Raw genomic sequence first — 15,039 nt, forward strand, 5'->3', positions numbered from 1 at the left:
AGAGCTGCTTTTCTTTTTCTTATTCCCACTTTCCTTGATCTGCCTTCATGAGCTTTTAACATCAACACACTGGTGAGAAAATCAAACATGCAAGCATCTGGATTTATGGGGATGTGACCAGAAAGTATAAAAGCATAGATTTATTTTTTTTCATATTCACTCAGCACTTTTTTAATCTCAGTCTGAGACATTCTTTGTTTTCTCTGAAGTCAGAGCTAGCCCAGGGAACAGTGGCAGAGTTCTCTGACGTCAGGCTCATTGTGTAGGGTGTGTTGTGATGTTCCAGAATTTGGCTCACAATTACACAGTGAATTCTTTTTAGCTCTGCACTGACATCTTTACCTGAACAAGAGGGATGGTTGCCTGCAGTAGAAAAGTGACAGGGCTAGAAGACCCATCACAGAGATACATTCTTTATCCTACATAATTACTTTGTGCATTATTCATGGGAGATAACAGAACTGATGCCATGCCTACAAAAGCAGCAGTAAACAGGATTATTTAGCACCACAGAAGACCTATATATCTCTAAGAAATTCAGAGCTATAGATCAGTGGTTCAATAGTTGCAGCTGTGTAAGGAGTGAGATGCTCAGTGCTGGGCGTTGCTATGGGTGGCATTTTCAAATGGTATGTAATACTGAAGAACCTCAGACAGACTTTTTACCAATGTATCACCTGGTTAAATAAAAGACACAACCTCTTTGTACAAACTTTACTTGTAAAATTAAAGAATTGTTTACACTGGATTTAGACCTTGGACGAATCTCTTTGCATAGCTCTCTTAACGTGAGAGTTCTGCAGCGGTGCAGACTGGGAGTGTCCCTGGTGTGGTTTGTGGCATACTCACTCAACCTGCAAGTAAATTATCAGTACTGAAAGGTACCTGTGCTGATAGGTAAGTCTTTGGAGCAGACAAGCCCCAAGTCCCCTGAGCATTACCCAATACAGTAATTCTGCAGGGAACTTGCAAGAGTAGGGGTATTAACCCCGATATTAAGGCCAGATCCCAAAGTCAAATACAATGATTGCACAAAGCACAGGAAATGTCATTATTGGTGCTTCTCCTTCGTGAGAGGCTCTGAAGCAAGAAGAAGCAGCAAAGGCTGGGGTTGAAAATTACGTTCTGTTGGGCTGGGTCAGGCTGCCCCTGTTCCACAGCGGGCTGAGCCCCATGCAAGCACTGGGATAAAAATAAAACCGATGTGCAGCACTGGCAGTCCAACAAAGCAATTCATGTGGATAGTGTTTGATATAAACCAGCTAATAGTGTTTGCCTTGCAGCCAGTACAAGGAGAACAAGTCGCTTTTCTGCACGGCGGAGTCATCTGATGTTTGCTTTAATTTCTGGCAGATCGGGGCAGCGTGAGTCAGATGCTCTCACAGCTGGCTCGGGCGGGGAGCAGGCCAGCAGGGACCCTTGACTCACCAGAGCCGCCGCATTCCTTCCGAAAATCCAGCTCAGCGACTGGAAGCGGAATCGCGGGCTGGGGGCAGCTCCGAGGTTAGGCAAGGCGGGAGGAGCGGGGCTCTCCGTGCGGGGGGCAGGCAGCGAGCCCGGCCGGGGTGGGCGCGGGGGACAGCCCCACAGACGCGCCTCGCCGGCGGGCAGAGCGCTCGCCCCCTCCCCCCCGGCAGAGCCCGGGGCCGCTGCCCCGGCAAGCCCCGGCCCCCGTTACCTCATTGCCACATTCCCCAGCGAGTGAGCTCAGCTGTGCCGCGGCCTCGCGCCTTTTATGGTCAAACAACTTTGCCTGGGCGAGGCTTTTTTCGCGAGTTGGGAGGAAGCGCCGGGGCTCGGCAGCTCCTCCGCCTCTGGCTGCTGCGGCTCCCGGCGGGCGGGCCGGGGCAGCCGAGCAGGCCGGCCCCGACAGCTCCGGTGCCGGGGCGGCACTTCCCGCTTCCCCAGAGGTGAGTCTTTTCGCTCGGCTTGGCGACAGAGCCTTTGTCCTTCGCCCCGGGGGTGGCGCGGAGGGGTGCGGGTTTCCTGCCGCTCCCTCCCTCACGGCTCTGCGCCTCGAGCACAGCCCTTCCCTCCCGGTGCTGGCTCGGGGGGGAGCTGGTGCTTGGCCCTCCACAAAAAAAAGCAGGTTCGTGTGTGCGTTTGTGTGTCTGTGTGTGGTGAGTTTTCTTCCGTGCCGGTGGAATGGAGGCGGACTCAGCGCTCCCGCACAGCCCCGGCAGCGGGGGATAGGGAGGGGGTGCTGCCGGGCTCTGCTCGGGACAAGCTCTCTTTTGTGTGAGCTTGGATGACCGAGACACCTCGCGAGCCTTTTTCCAGATGTGCTCGAGAGAGGAATCTGGGGCCCTTTGTGCATGAAATTTGCCTAATTTATGAGTTTCTGCCTCCCTGGGAGTGCCCTGAGAAAGTGCTTGCAAAGTTGTAGAACTTCCTAACGTTTTAAATATGTTTGCATAGCTTTTTGGCGTTTTCCCCCGGTTTTTCTTCCCTCCCTTGCATAGGGAGGAGGCAAACCCAGCATCTGTGAGAGAAGTTTACTAGCTGCGAATAACCCCCTCCCCCAGCCTGGCTGCTGTAAGGCTTTACCTTGCAGCTTGCATAGCTGATAGACTTTGCTCTCTTTGAAGCTTTGTAACTTTGGGGCAGGCTGGGAGAACTTTCTGGATGCAAAGCAGCATAACTCCTGAATCCGTTTAATCTGTTCTTAATATTCTTGTTTGTTTGTGTGGGTTTTTTGTTTTGGTGGTTTTGTTCTCCTCTGACTCTCCTGAGTTGGGAGGAACTTGGCCAATGGAGAAGTGCAGATGTGATGTGTGCAGCTATAGGGGCTCCCAGCGTGGCTGCTGCCAAACTGCTTTTACCGACAGAAGTGAAAAATGTCACATGGCTTTCTACTCCTTCAGGTTCCTCCTGCTCTTGTTACCCCAGGAAAGGAGCAGAGCTGTTGAGAGTGGTGTCATGGCATCAGAGAAGTGAAAGCTGTCTGGATGTATAACAGGTGGCAGACCCACTGTGAGACCTGGGCATTGACCCCCTTGCTAAAGGAGGTGTCCCTTGGTTCTGTCCTCCTACTTCTTCCTGCTCTCAGAAAGAAGCAGTGTGTGAGGCAACTTAGGTATCCTGACTGTGGCCTTTGGGGGCATCTTTCTTCATAGCTCCACTTGAGTCATCCTCAGTGCTCTTAGAGCAGGTAGAAAAAAATCTCTCCCCTCGGGGTAAATGTGAGGATGAGAAAGATTTGAGATTAGTTCTGTTGGCGTGACACTCCCTCTCCCACAGCTCTCACAAACTGCGCCACAGGACCTGTGCGAGCTGCGTGTTTCTGGTAAGGCTTAGACGGCATTGGCAACACCCCAGGGCTGGAGGGGGTGACTCTCTGCAAGGCCAAGCTTTCTCAGCCGGTTTGGTCTGTGTGTGGGTGGACTGATAACCAGAAATGAGGATGAGCAGGGGCAGCTGCTGGGTGGAGACAGCCCTGAGCAGCAAGTGCCCTGAGTGCGACATAGTGTACTGGGAAATGGGCTGCTTTGGGTTCAGGGAGACAGCAGCTGCTGGTTGCAAAGCCAGTGGGTTTTTTTGAGAAGCAGCCGATGTCCCCAGACTGTGTGTTGACTAACCCCGTGATTAGAAGTGACATTGTCACTGTAGTGTTCTGCTCATAATCCTGTCAAATCTGGTAGAATTACTGCCAAGTGGTTCATTACACCCTAGTGAAATAATGGAGAAGGAGGCAAAAGTCTCTAAAGAAAGGCTGGAGGTGTTGTTAACAGCTTCTGAAGCTTGGTGGGAACTGCAGAATGGAGGGAGCTGGTTAGTCCCTTCTGACTGGCAAGTCTGTTGACCCCTAAAAGTTTGGAGGAGTGAGCACAGACCTTGCTAATTACTCTTCTGCCTTGGCCCTTGCCCATTCTGAATCCAGGGGGAATGCTCAGCACAGCTTTTTGGCTCCTGCTTGTTGTTGTGGCCTCATTCTCCTTTTGAAACTCCCAGAAGAGTTGTCCAAGAGTTGCATGCATCTTATCAGCACTGCACAAAGGGAAGGAAAAGTTCAGCAGCATGGACTTTGTTTGTCTGCGTTGCCACACGCTTGTGACCTGGCGAGGCTGGGACAGGTTGCTGCTGTATCGTGCCACTCTGCACTGAGCCGTGGGAGCGCTTAGAATGGGGCACGCAGTTCTTAGCAGCAGCCAGGGGTTATCGGGGGCGGGCGGATGTTTGTGGCACCGGGGCTGGCTGTGGCAGCAGCTGTTATTGTCCGTGGGAGAGGCCGGCAGCGCGGAGGGGCGCTGATTCGGACATGCCAACGTGAAAAGCTGGCACGGAGCCCCTGTGCTGACGGCATCCCTATTGTGCTGGGGTGTTAGGAGGGCTGCGGGCATGCCAGGCTTTACAACAAAGCGTCTGGCTCCATGGAGGTTTCTAGCGCGGGTGAGCTTCCTGGCCTGGATCGCAGCAGCGGGGCAGTCCTAGGGATGCGCCTCTCCTCGGTTCACCCGCGGTTCCCATCAATGCCTGCCCGCCGGGCACCCTGCGTGTGCTGGGCCGGCCGAGCCCCGCGCCCCTCGCAGCCCGCGGGCGGGCGGGGGGCGGCGGCATCCGGGGAGCGCTTCCTGGCGGGGGCGGAGCCCGGCCCGGGCAGGCAGGAGACACGGGCTGGCATCGCCCAGCTCCGGGAGAGCCTCTCCCGCCCGGCCGTGCGGGCTCCCGCGGCATGGAGGGGCCTGGAGGTAAAGGGTGGGGGGTGCCGGGGGAGAGGGGCGTTGCTGGCGCTGTCACAGGCTGAGCTGGAGAGGAACCGGCTGGTGAAGGGGGAGAGGAAATGCTGATTCTGCTTCTGGGGGCATCCTTTGGGGTGCGGGGGATCACCCTCCTTCTGGTCTCCACGGGTGCAGTGGAAATTGGGTTTTCTCTGTTGCAAGAACCCATTTGTGGTTAATGCCATTCTGAGTTGAAATGGTGAAGTGTGATGGCTCATTCGAGCTCTCTGCAGTTTCTGTTCTTCTTTTTTCCTGTGCTGGTCTTGTAAGTGCACTGCTCAGGCACCTCAGCCTCTGGCCTGAGTTAAATTCCTCTATCCCTTCGTTTCACTTACTCTTCTCCATTATTTTCCACTCTGGCCCACAGATGACTTAATGGAGGTTTCCTCCCTCTTCTCTCCTGCTAGGTGCTGAGAAGATGGCCTCCCCAGGTGCCCCAGGGACCCGCATGACGTCCACAGTCAGCATCAACATTTCTACTCCTTCCTTCTACAACCCACAGAAGAAGTTTGCACCTGTGGTTGCCCCTAAACCCAAGGTGAACCCCTTCAAGGCTGGGGGTGCATCAGAGTCATCGCTGCCTCCACCTCCTGGTCCTGGTGCCCAGCGTGCTCAGATAGGGAAGGTGGGGGAGATTCCATTACCACCCGTGTCCCTGCTGGCAGAAGGTAGGTCAAGGCTGGCATGGCAGATGGGAAGATGCGTTTCTGAGTTCTCAGGGTGGGAGGTTTGTAGCTGGACTGAATATGAGAACAGGGGCATAACTGCTGTAAGTGATGGATATTCTTGCTGTAGAGGCTAGCAGGTTCCGTAACAAGATAAATGTATTGGAAAGAGATCTCAAAGTACATAGTGCCTCCTTTAGGAAAGGAGGGGGGAGGCTGTCCTGTCCTGCACTGCACTGATGCTGGAGGAATGCAGTGGATTTTTCACAGTATTCCCTGGGTGCACAGTTGTGTAATTGCAGTCGGTTTCTGGCCAGCGTGTCTGAGAGAGCAGGTGTGTTGCAGAGAAGTTGACCCTGTTCATGATTAATCACACTGTTCTCCTTCTTGATTGATCCCAGCTCAAATTGGTTATCTCTGACTGTCCTTCTTGTGGACTCTGCAATTGCCCCCTTTGGTGCTGGAAAAGAGAAGGGAGAAATAATTGCATGAAAAAATAGTGGCAGTGATGATAAACAGGAAATGAGACTTAGAGTTTAGTTTGTATGGCTTGTACAGTTGGGTACTTTTTCCTAGTGGTTTGGGTTGGGTTTTCCTGTGTAGAGGGACTTCTTGATTCGTGGTTTTCTTAATTATTTCTTTTTTTTTTTTGTGTGTCCTTTTTTTGTTTCCTGTAGTGGTAGAATGTGGGGTGGGGTTTTTTTTGGGTTTTTTTTGTTTTGTTTTGTTTTTTTGTTGTTGTTGTTTTTTGTTTGCTTGTTTGTTCTGTGTTTTGTTGCTTGGTTGGTTTTGTGTCCTTTAAGATGCAGGTTACTGGTTGTGTGACTGTAGTTTGAACTCATGATCAGCATGGGGCCACCAGAAATTTCTGTAGGGACCCTTTACTAATGCTTGATACTACCTATTTCCCCAAGGATCTGTCAAGTAAAGGGTGTGCCTTGGTCAGGACACACATGTTCAGAGAATGCTAGCTGCTGGTTTAAATTTAATTTCTTTCACTGCTTAGCAGAGACTTGCAATACTGATACTTTCCAGGTTAGTGTGCTAAGTTGGTGGGCAGCAGAGCTGATGGTAGGAAGACTGGTCCTGTGCGTAGAGGAGAAAAATGATTAAGCCATTTTTCCCATTTCTGAAGTCACAAGGACATGTTGGTGCTTCTGCCTCCTGAAATTGTACCAGCTAAGTGTAATGACCTATTTCTTGTATGTTGTTGGCTGGAATCTTGTGTCTGTGGAAACCAAGGTCCTGTCTTAGGACTTGCCATTTCTGCTGTAGTTGTCTGGATTAGGGATGTGTCTGTCCACAGGGTCTCAAAGTGATGCGAATACTACCTGAAGTGGACAAATTGATGTTAAAAATTATTTTTCAATATACAGTGTGAGTGGAGTGTTAGGTGTTGCTTGCTCTGCTTCTCCTATCGTTAAAGTGAGCATTGTGGAGTAACTAGACAGAAAAACTAGCAGAAGAGCCATTTGTCATAAGCTGCTGTGTCATCATTGGGTAAGTGCTGCCAGCAAGACAGCTGAAGTACAGATGAGCCACCAAAACTCAAGTCATGAGAGAAATGCATCTGATTTGATCCTCCTCTTGTGCATGTCTTCAGTGCTTCTGTGCCTTTCTTGTACACTCCCCAAACAAAATGTAGTATGATACAGAGCTGTAGCAGTTGGACTCTTTGTCTTAAATGACAGAGTGGCTAAGTTAGTATTGCTGTAGAAATGTTACATTTGGTATTGATTATTCTGTAAATCTGGTATAACAACTTTGTGGGGAACTTTCTTGTCCTGTGAATAATTAATAAAACAGGCTCTTAGTGCATCTGAAACAATGTGACAACAGATCAGGGTTTTGTTTCTTACTGTTTTGATAAACCAAAAGGCAAGCATGTACAAGCTTGAGCCCAAGCTGTAATTTCAAAGAAAAAAAAAATGCATAGTATTACTCTCTCCCCCCAGCAGAATTTCTGCAGCGCAAAAAGGCTTGCTTGGAAGAGGTGTTGCATACCAGGGCAGTTTATGCATTCCACAGGCTAATAAGATTTTGGCTTTCACTTTCTAAAAGGGCAGTATTGTCTCCCTTAGGTTACAGATGAGAAGTCCTTATAAAGAATGTTGACAACAGCTGGATATAAAGATGAGACAATTTGATTACTGCTGTCAAAAGTTGCACTTGGAGTAGCTGGAGTGAAAAGTTTGGTCTTTCACCCTAGTGCTGTAGGAAGAGAGGTGGGTGTGGAAGAAGGCATGTGGAAGTTACACCTCCTCATCTTCGATGTTCTTTGCTGTGTGGTTGATATGAGGACGCTTTCTTCCCTACGTGGTGAAGGAAAGAGGATTCCCATTTGCTTGCCCATGTTGTAGTAGAAAATGGTTGGTTTTGCCTGTTGGGCATCTTTGGCAAATACGAATAGGTGGAAGCAATGAGGTTTTCTAGAAAACTGAGGTGCTCTGGTGCTTTTTAGCTTGCTTAAAAGGGTTTTGGAAAATTTCTCATGCCATTATGTATATTGGGTGTGAAGACATACTAGCCTCAAAAATCAAAGCTGGTTTTACCCCCCAGAACAACAAAGACATTTCAGAGACTCTTCATACACTTAAGGGGTAATTGGTCCAGTTTGCTTTTTTTCCCCCCACTTGTTTCTTGTAGTGCTTACTATGCTGCTATGAGATGCCAGCTTACTTTTGTGTGAAAACAGGCTCTCCAGGGTCCTGGGTTGTCCACTGGCATTCCATGTATGCTGCCCTGTGTTCAGTAATCTGAGCCAGTTACTGGGAAGAAAAGGGTGTGCTGGGGACCAAGGAGTGAGACAAGGAGCAAATGAGACAAATGAGGAAGGAATGAGACAAAGAGCATAGCAAGATATATTTCCCAAATATACAACAACTCTGCCCAGTGACTAATAGCAGCAGCTACTGAGGAAAGATTCAATGATTATGAAAAGCATTGGACGAGGTGAAAAACAGCCTGTGGAGTTCAGTTGTCCTTGATGGGTGCTGAGATCTCGTGAGTACAGGGAAACCAGTGTACACTCACTGCCCAGAAGGCTGATGTACTCCTGAGCTGCATTGGAAAGGGGTGTGACCAGCAGATGGGGGAGGGATTCTGCCTCTCTGCTCCACTCTTGTGCGACCCCACCTGGAATGCTGCATCATGCTCTGGGGTCCTCAGCACAAGAAAGACGTGGACTTGTTGGAGTGAATCCAGAGGAGATCACAAAGCTGGTGCAAGGGTGGGAGCACCTCTTTTAGGAAGAGAGCTGAGATTTGTCAGCCTAGAGAAGAGAAAGCTCTGGGGAGAGCTCATTGTGTCCTTCTACTGTCTTAAGGGGGTTATAAAAAAGAGGGAGATGGAGATTTTATGTGTACAGATAGTAAAAGGACAAGGGTTTAAACTGAAAGAGGGCTGGTTTAGATTAGATGTCAGGAAGAAATTCTTCCCTCAGAGGGTGGTGAGGGACTGGAGCAGGTTGCCCAGAGAGGTGGATGCCCTGTTTCTGTAAGCATTCAGGCTCACACTGGATGGGGCCCTGAGCATCCTGATCTAGTGAGTGGTGTCCTTGCCCATAGCAGTGAGGTTCAAACTAGGTATTCTTTAAGGTCTCTTCCATCCCAAACCACTCTGTGATTCTATGATCCTGCTTGCTGCAATACCTTCAAGAGCCCTCCTGGCTAGGAGTAAGAAATGATCCGAAGTCGCTTTTATTCTCTCCCCATAGACCTACCACTGCCACCTCCTCCTCCACCTGGGGAGGATGCAAGCTTCTCCTCAAACTGTGCATTTCCACCACCCCCACCACCCTTTGAAGAGCCTTTTCCACCAGCCCCAGATGAAGCTTTTCCTTCTCCTCCTTCTCCACCACCTCCTCCTCCTCCACCAATGTTCGATGAAGGACCTGTGAGCAAGGTTCCTGCCCCACAGGTGAGTGAGGTCCAAGGGAGTGTGGTTTTTGTGTGATGCTCTGTGAGTTGGGACAGCTGCTCGCTACTGTCTGAGCTCAGCAGCAGAAGGAGCCCTGAGAACCTGGGAAAGCAGGAAATGCTACCAGCCTGTGGACCAGCAGAGGTTAGGGTCAGCTGTCTGGGCTGTAGCTCTGTGGGGAAGGACCCGGGTTCCTGGTGGACAGAGAGTTGAATGTGTGCCAGCAATGCTCCCTTGTGGCAGTAAAGGCCAGCCACACGCTGGGCTGCACCTGGGAGAGAGGGACAAGGACAGTGAACACTCCTCCCTTCTGTGCTAGTGAGGCTGCATCTTGGAGGACTGCCTCCAGTCGGGCTCTTCAGTATAATAACCCCTCTGGAACACTGAATGAGATGTAATCCAGTGAAAGGTCACAGCAGCCTTTGGGGGTTGGAGCAGAAGAGGCTGCCAAGGCAGGGGTCTGACTGGAGTCTGCAATACCTAAAGGAGGGCTGGAGAGAAGACAGATTCTTCTTACTCGGGCACAACAAGAGACAATGGACAGAAGTTGTGGCAAGGGAAATTCCTCTTGGACAGAAGAAAACTCGGTTCCACTCCAAGAGTGGCTCACTGCTGGCACTTGTGCCTAGAAAGACTGGGGAACCTGCATCATCGGGAATGTTGTGAAATCATCTGCCTGGGGCCTTGAGCAGCCTGGTGTTGTTTGGGAATTAGCCCTGCTGTGAGCAGAGTGTTGGACTACAGATGTCCAGATATCTTTTCCCACCTAAATCTGTCTGAGAGCTTCCTTGGCCTGTGCATTTTCCCACTGTTTGTAGACCTTTGAGACTGTGTCCTCTTCATCCTCACCAGCTTTTTATCCATTCAAAGCAAGGAGCAGATCTGCACCACAGTCCAAAGTATCAAAATATGCTATTGTAAGAGTGATACACCCGTTTCTGTGGCTGGTCCTGTAACATGCTCTGCTCCCTTTTTCCTCGTGGATGGCCGTGTAGGTACGTGGCAAGATGAGCAGCATTGATCTTGAGATTGACTCACTGTCTGTAATGTTGGATGACATGGAGAAGAATGACCCCTTCAAATCCCGGGTGAGCTGTCCAGAGTGTTGCAGGTGGAAGAAGAGGTGACTGGTTTGCTGAACAGAGGTAGTGAGAAAGCTGCTACTGAAGATTAAAGTATGTGGGTAAACCATAGCACGGAATTGTTGGTGAAGGACTGGAAAACATGGCTCTTGCAACTTGTCAGTACTGCTAAACATGTCACAGTGTGGAAGCCCTTCATGTTCTGGGTCTGGGATAGCTGCTGGCTGATTCACTGCTATAGATGGCCTATTTTCTCTTCCACCTTGCTGATACCTGCCTGTTTTCTCTGCTGCTTCTCTTTACAGATAACTGCAGGATTCACAGGTTCTCTGGAGAAACCATTGGCCCCAAAAGCCCCTGTGGAAATACCATCTGCACCCAAAGATACTCCTCATTCCTTTCCTTCCAAGTTCACGCCAAAGCCAAGTGGAAGCTCATCTTTCAAGCCCCCTGGGGTGGATTTGAACCCGACCCCAACCCCATGGGCAGCCCCACAGCAACGCAAGGAGCCCCAGGCACCAGTCCCTCCACCCCCCTCTCTCCCTTCTGCTCAGCCTACCCCTAAATTCACCCCATCTCCTGTTGCTGGCTCTCCTAAGTCCGTGTCCAAATCAGGTGACAACGTTCCAATGGCTCCCTCAAATTCTACGAGATACCCTACCTCCCTTCAGACTCAGTTCACAGCCCCTTCACCTTCAGGCCCCTCCTCTCGACCACAGCCCCCCAATTTCACCTATGCCCAGCAGAGGGAAAGACCCCAAGTGCAGGAGAAGCCACGCCCAACAGAACAACCTGCTGCTGCAAGAGACACGGTGAGGGAAGGAGCCCTGGGACTGGTGTCTTTGGACAGGCACACTGGGAGTGAAATTGGGAGGATGAGGGTGGATCTGCCCCAGGCTGTGGGAGGCTGTTACCCGTCTGAAAGAGAGATGTAACTGTAGAGATTGTAGTGCAGAGGGGTAGGACTTCGTGTGAGGGTGGGAAGAATCAAGCACAGTGGATGGCAGATTGTTCCTGGAAATGAACAGAGAGGACCTGTAAAGGCTAGGGAAGTAGGTTAATTAAGGACAAGGTGGGAGGGAGTCTGTCTTTTGAGATTTAATGTTTCCTCTTCCTGCAGCATAGACCCACAGGTTCCAGTGCAGATCCACCTAGGGGAAATTCCTGTCTGACAATGAAGGAGGTAGAAGAGCTGGAGAAGTTGACCCAGAAACTAATGAAGGATATGGAGCATCCACCTCCAGCAGAGGCTGCAACTTCTGGTGTGTGCCTTCAATGGACAGCAGTAGGATCAAGACTGTGATGGGTTTTCATCTCTCCTGATCCCTTTCCTCTTCCATTGACAGAGCTCTGTGGCTTCTGCCGGAAGCCCCTGTCACGAACCCAGCCAGCTGTGAGGGCCCTGGACCGCCTCTTCCACGTGGAATGCTTCACCTGCTTCAAATGTGAGAAGCAACTGCAGGGGCAGCAGTTCTACAATGTGGATGAGAAGCCTTTCTGCGAGGACTGCTATGCTGTGAGTCACTGGGGTGAAAGCTGCTGGAGAGAACTGAGCTCGCTGTGGTTGTTCTCTCTTGCCTTCCGTTCCTCCTTCCATCTTTGCTTTCTGTGGTGTAGCCTCACAGGGGTGGGAGATTGGATTAATGTGTCTTATTTGTTTTCTTTGGGCTCAGAGCACCTTGGAAAAGTGCAGTGTCTGCAAGCAGACCATCACAGACCGGATGCTGAAGGCCACTGGTAACTCATACCATCCCCAGTGCTTCACCTGTGTGATGTGCCATACCCCTCTGGAGGGGACCTCTTTCATTGTGGACCAGTCCAACCAGCCTCACTGTGTGGATGACTACCACAGGTATGGAGAGAGCACGAGCATGTGCTGTATGAGAGAGGGCAGATTCCCTCACACCTGCTTCTTTTTGCTGCATTATGGGGTTGGGTTGCCCGTGTCATCTGTCAGACATGAAGTTAAAACTGAGTCAGCAAAGTATGAAGATGTCTTTCCACCTAAACATTTATTATTCCTCTGCTGCTAATGCCATTGAACATCGCTGAGAAGCCTGCCTTGAATGTCACCGTGGTGGTCACGGTCTCCTCCGTGGTTCTGTGTTGCAGGAAGTATGCTCCACGCTGCTCAGTCTGTAGTGAACCTATCATGCCAGAGCCTGGAAAGGATGAGACAGTGCGTGTTGTTGCACTGGAGAAAAATTTCCACATGAAATGTTACAAGTGTGAGGTAAGCCTGGTGCCCCATGCCTACTCCTCCCATGTCTTCCATGCCCATCACCAGCAGCTGGGCACTTTTGTTGTCTGGGCTGACCAAACACTGAAGTTGTTTTGAATGAATCTGGAGTGTTTTTGAGGCATGTTCAGAAAAAGATTAGACATTGACAGGCGTGAACTCGGGGACTATGCAGGGTTGTTGCGTTCTCTAACACTCCAATACATCAGCTGTTTGTAGGAGGGGAACTTGCTGGGATTGCTCTCCCCTCAAAACAGCATTAGCACCACCAGGGACAGAGCAGTGGGCTGGGAGTGATTGTCCTGACCCTGTGGGGACATTTCTTATGTCCTTGAATGCCTTCACCCTGTTCTTGGCCATCACTGAGCTCCCTCTTCCTGTTTAGGACTGTGGGAAGCCCTTGTCCATTGAAGCAGACGAGAATGGGTGCTTTCCTCTGGATGGGCACGTGCTGTGTATCAAGTGTCACACCGTCCGTGCAAAAACAGCGCGCTGAGGAGCTCGGAGGGGGCATTCCCTCAAGACCCCCGCACTCAGTACTCCTCCCCTCCCTGCGATTGTCCTACCCCTCTGCCTGACAAGGCAGACTGCTGCCAACGGAGACTATGCCAGCGCAGTTTTTCACTCATGTAGGATTCACTGCTCCTAGACTTCACTCTGCACACCCACCAAGAAATGACCTCCTCTCCTGCCACCGCTTCCTGGCCACAGTGTATTCCAGGCTGGGGGCTGTGATCAAGGTGAGTGCACAATTGCTGTTCCCTCAAGACTCTGGAGGAGAAAGATCAGAACTCCACCACCGCCTGGTGGAAGAAGCAAGAAGGGCCTGGTGGCAGGTGCTGGGAAGGGCTGAGAGCATTCTTCACTTCCATGGAGCCAAGAACGATGATTTGACTTGAGAAAGGTGGAAGCCTGCACCTCGGCACCACTTCTGTCTTTTGTATCTTGTGACACCTCATTATCAGGATGTCTTCCTCTGCCTGCTCCCTCACTGGGTTAGAGTGTGGAGGCATAAAGTAGTGGGAATCTCTTACTGTTGCTGGAAAAAGCTAACCTGCTGTAGCTTTTGTCTCTAATGGGTTTTACTGATTAACTGTCTTGTCTTTTTTTTCCTTAGCCAGATTAAACTGGCAGTGTTTGAAATACTACTCTGAGTTTGGAAACTTCTTTTTTAAAAAAAAAAATCTTCTTCCCCTTCCCAAAATGAATTACTTCCCAGTGCGGTTTCTGGACAGCCAGGCTGGGAACCAGAGTAGCAAAGCAGTCCAAAGAAAGCATGTTTACAAATAAAGACTGTCATAAGGACGGGCAGCACATGGTGAGGAGGCGTCTCAGTGCATGGATGAGGATTCAGCAGACTGAGGAATGTCTCCTGTTCCAGTAAGGTTTCTTTCACTGCTGTCAGTGAAAGCTGCAGTGTAGTTTGTAATTGCAATGTACTGTCTGGCTCTGAGTGTTACTGCACCGAGCCCCATTTCCTGGACTAGAAACTGTCTCAGACTGAACAAACATTTTGAATAACAGCACTGTCCAACCACTGTTTGCATTCAATAAAATGTGTGGGTTTTTTTCCATTAACCTGTGTCTGCTGTGTTTGTTCAGCCACCCATGAGAGTTGCTGTCTTTGGCAGTAGAACTGCCATTGAACAGCCTTTTTATACATTGCCAAATGTATATAAGGCTATTCCACCCAGCCTCCAGAGATCAGGAGTCTGAACATGGCTTTTCTCTCTTCACCTCTTTGTCTCCTTTCCAGACTTCTATTTTTCTATGCCTGAAGAGTAGTTCTCATTTAAAACAGTGCAAGATTACAGTTCAGTACAGCAATATTGTAGTCTGCTTTACATATCACTCGGAGATGAGTATTCCAGTGAGATGGAAATGGGTTGTAAAAAAAGTGCACACTTTGCTTTGCCCCTAACTATTGCTTCTGAGAAGTGTTTGTGCTTGATGTTTATGGTACTGTGACGGTCACTGCAGGTGAAACTCCTCTTTGTGGTAAGCACTAATGTTTCTACACTTCAGAGACCTGAAACCTACTCTTGATCTCTTGCAGTTTTTGGGAAAATCTTTAATGACTCCTTGCTAATTGATCCAGTAAATGTCTTAAGGTTTTCTATAGAATGAGTAGAGAATAAATCATCCATTCATTTTTCTTACTGTAGTTTATTGCTAGTTTGTAGGCATTGCTGTGAGAGGTTGTTTCTAGACCATGTTATTAAAAGCTTGTGCCCACAAACACCAAGGAGTGCAGGGAAGAACAATGCTGGGGTAGAGAAGCACTAATTCTGCTCTTCCCAGAGCTATCATAGCCTTGCTGTCTGGGTAGAAGACCTGTCCAGTGGAGTCAATGGGAAGGGATTACCTTGTGGGTTAAAGGGAGGTTTCCCCTCTGAGGGGAATGGGATGTGCAAGGG

At 49.8% G+C, this 15,039-nt stretch overlaps 1 protein-coding gene across 7 annotated transcripts; it reads left to right on the forward strand.

The window, feature by feature from the left end:
- The first annotated feature begins 1,363 nt into the window (after positions 1 to 1,363).
- Positions 1,364 to 14,200, forward strand: ZYX (zyxin). Of its 7 annotated transcripts, none has more exons than XM_041404528.1 (10): positions 1,364 to 1,503; positions 5,126 to 5,386; positions 9,099 to 9,301; positions 10,297 to 10,389; positions 10,689 to 11,195; positions 11,504 to 11,645; positions 11,730 to 11,899; positions 12,057 to 12,235; positions 12,496 to 12,616; positions 13,008 to 14,200. In XM_041404528.1, exons 1-10 carry the CDS (start codon positions 1,374 to 1,376, stop codon positions 13,116 to 13,118), a joined length of 1,917 nt encoding a protein of 638 aa, XP_041260462.1. In that variant the 5' UTR covers positions 1,364 to 1,373; the 3' UTR covers positions 13,119 to 14,200. The 7 variants fall into 7 exon arrangements, with proteins under 7 accessions (XP_041260462.1, XP_041260461.1, XP_041260463.1 ...); XM_041404527.1 differs by lacking the exon at positions 1,364 to 1,503 and adding an exon at positions 1,520 to 1,910; XM_041404534.1 differs by lacking the exon at positions 1,364 to 1,503 and adding an exon at positions 1,943 to 2,089.
- The last annotated feature ends 839 nt before the right edge of the window (positions 14,201 to 15,039 follow it).

This window comes from Onychostruthus taczanowskii, unplaced genomic scaffold (assembly GCF_017590055.1).
Source record: "Onychostruthus taczanowskii isolate IOZ18803 unplaced genomic scaffold, ASM1759005v1 scaffold211, whole genome shotgun sequence".
Lineage (NCBI taxonomy): Eukaryota > Metazoa > Chordata > Aves > Passeriformes > Passeridae > Onychostruthus > Onychostruthus taczanowskii.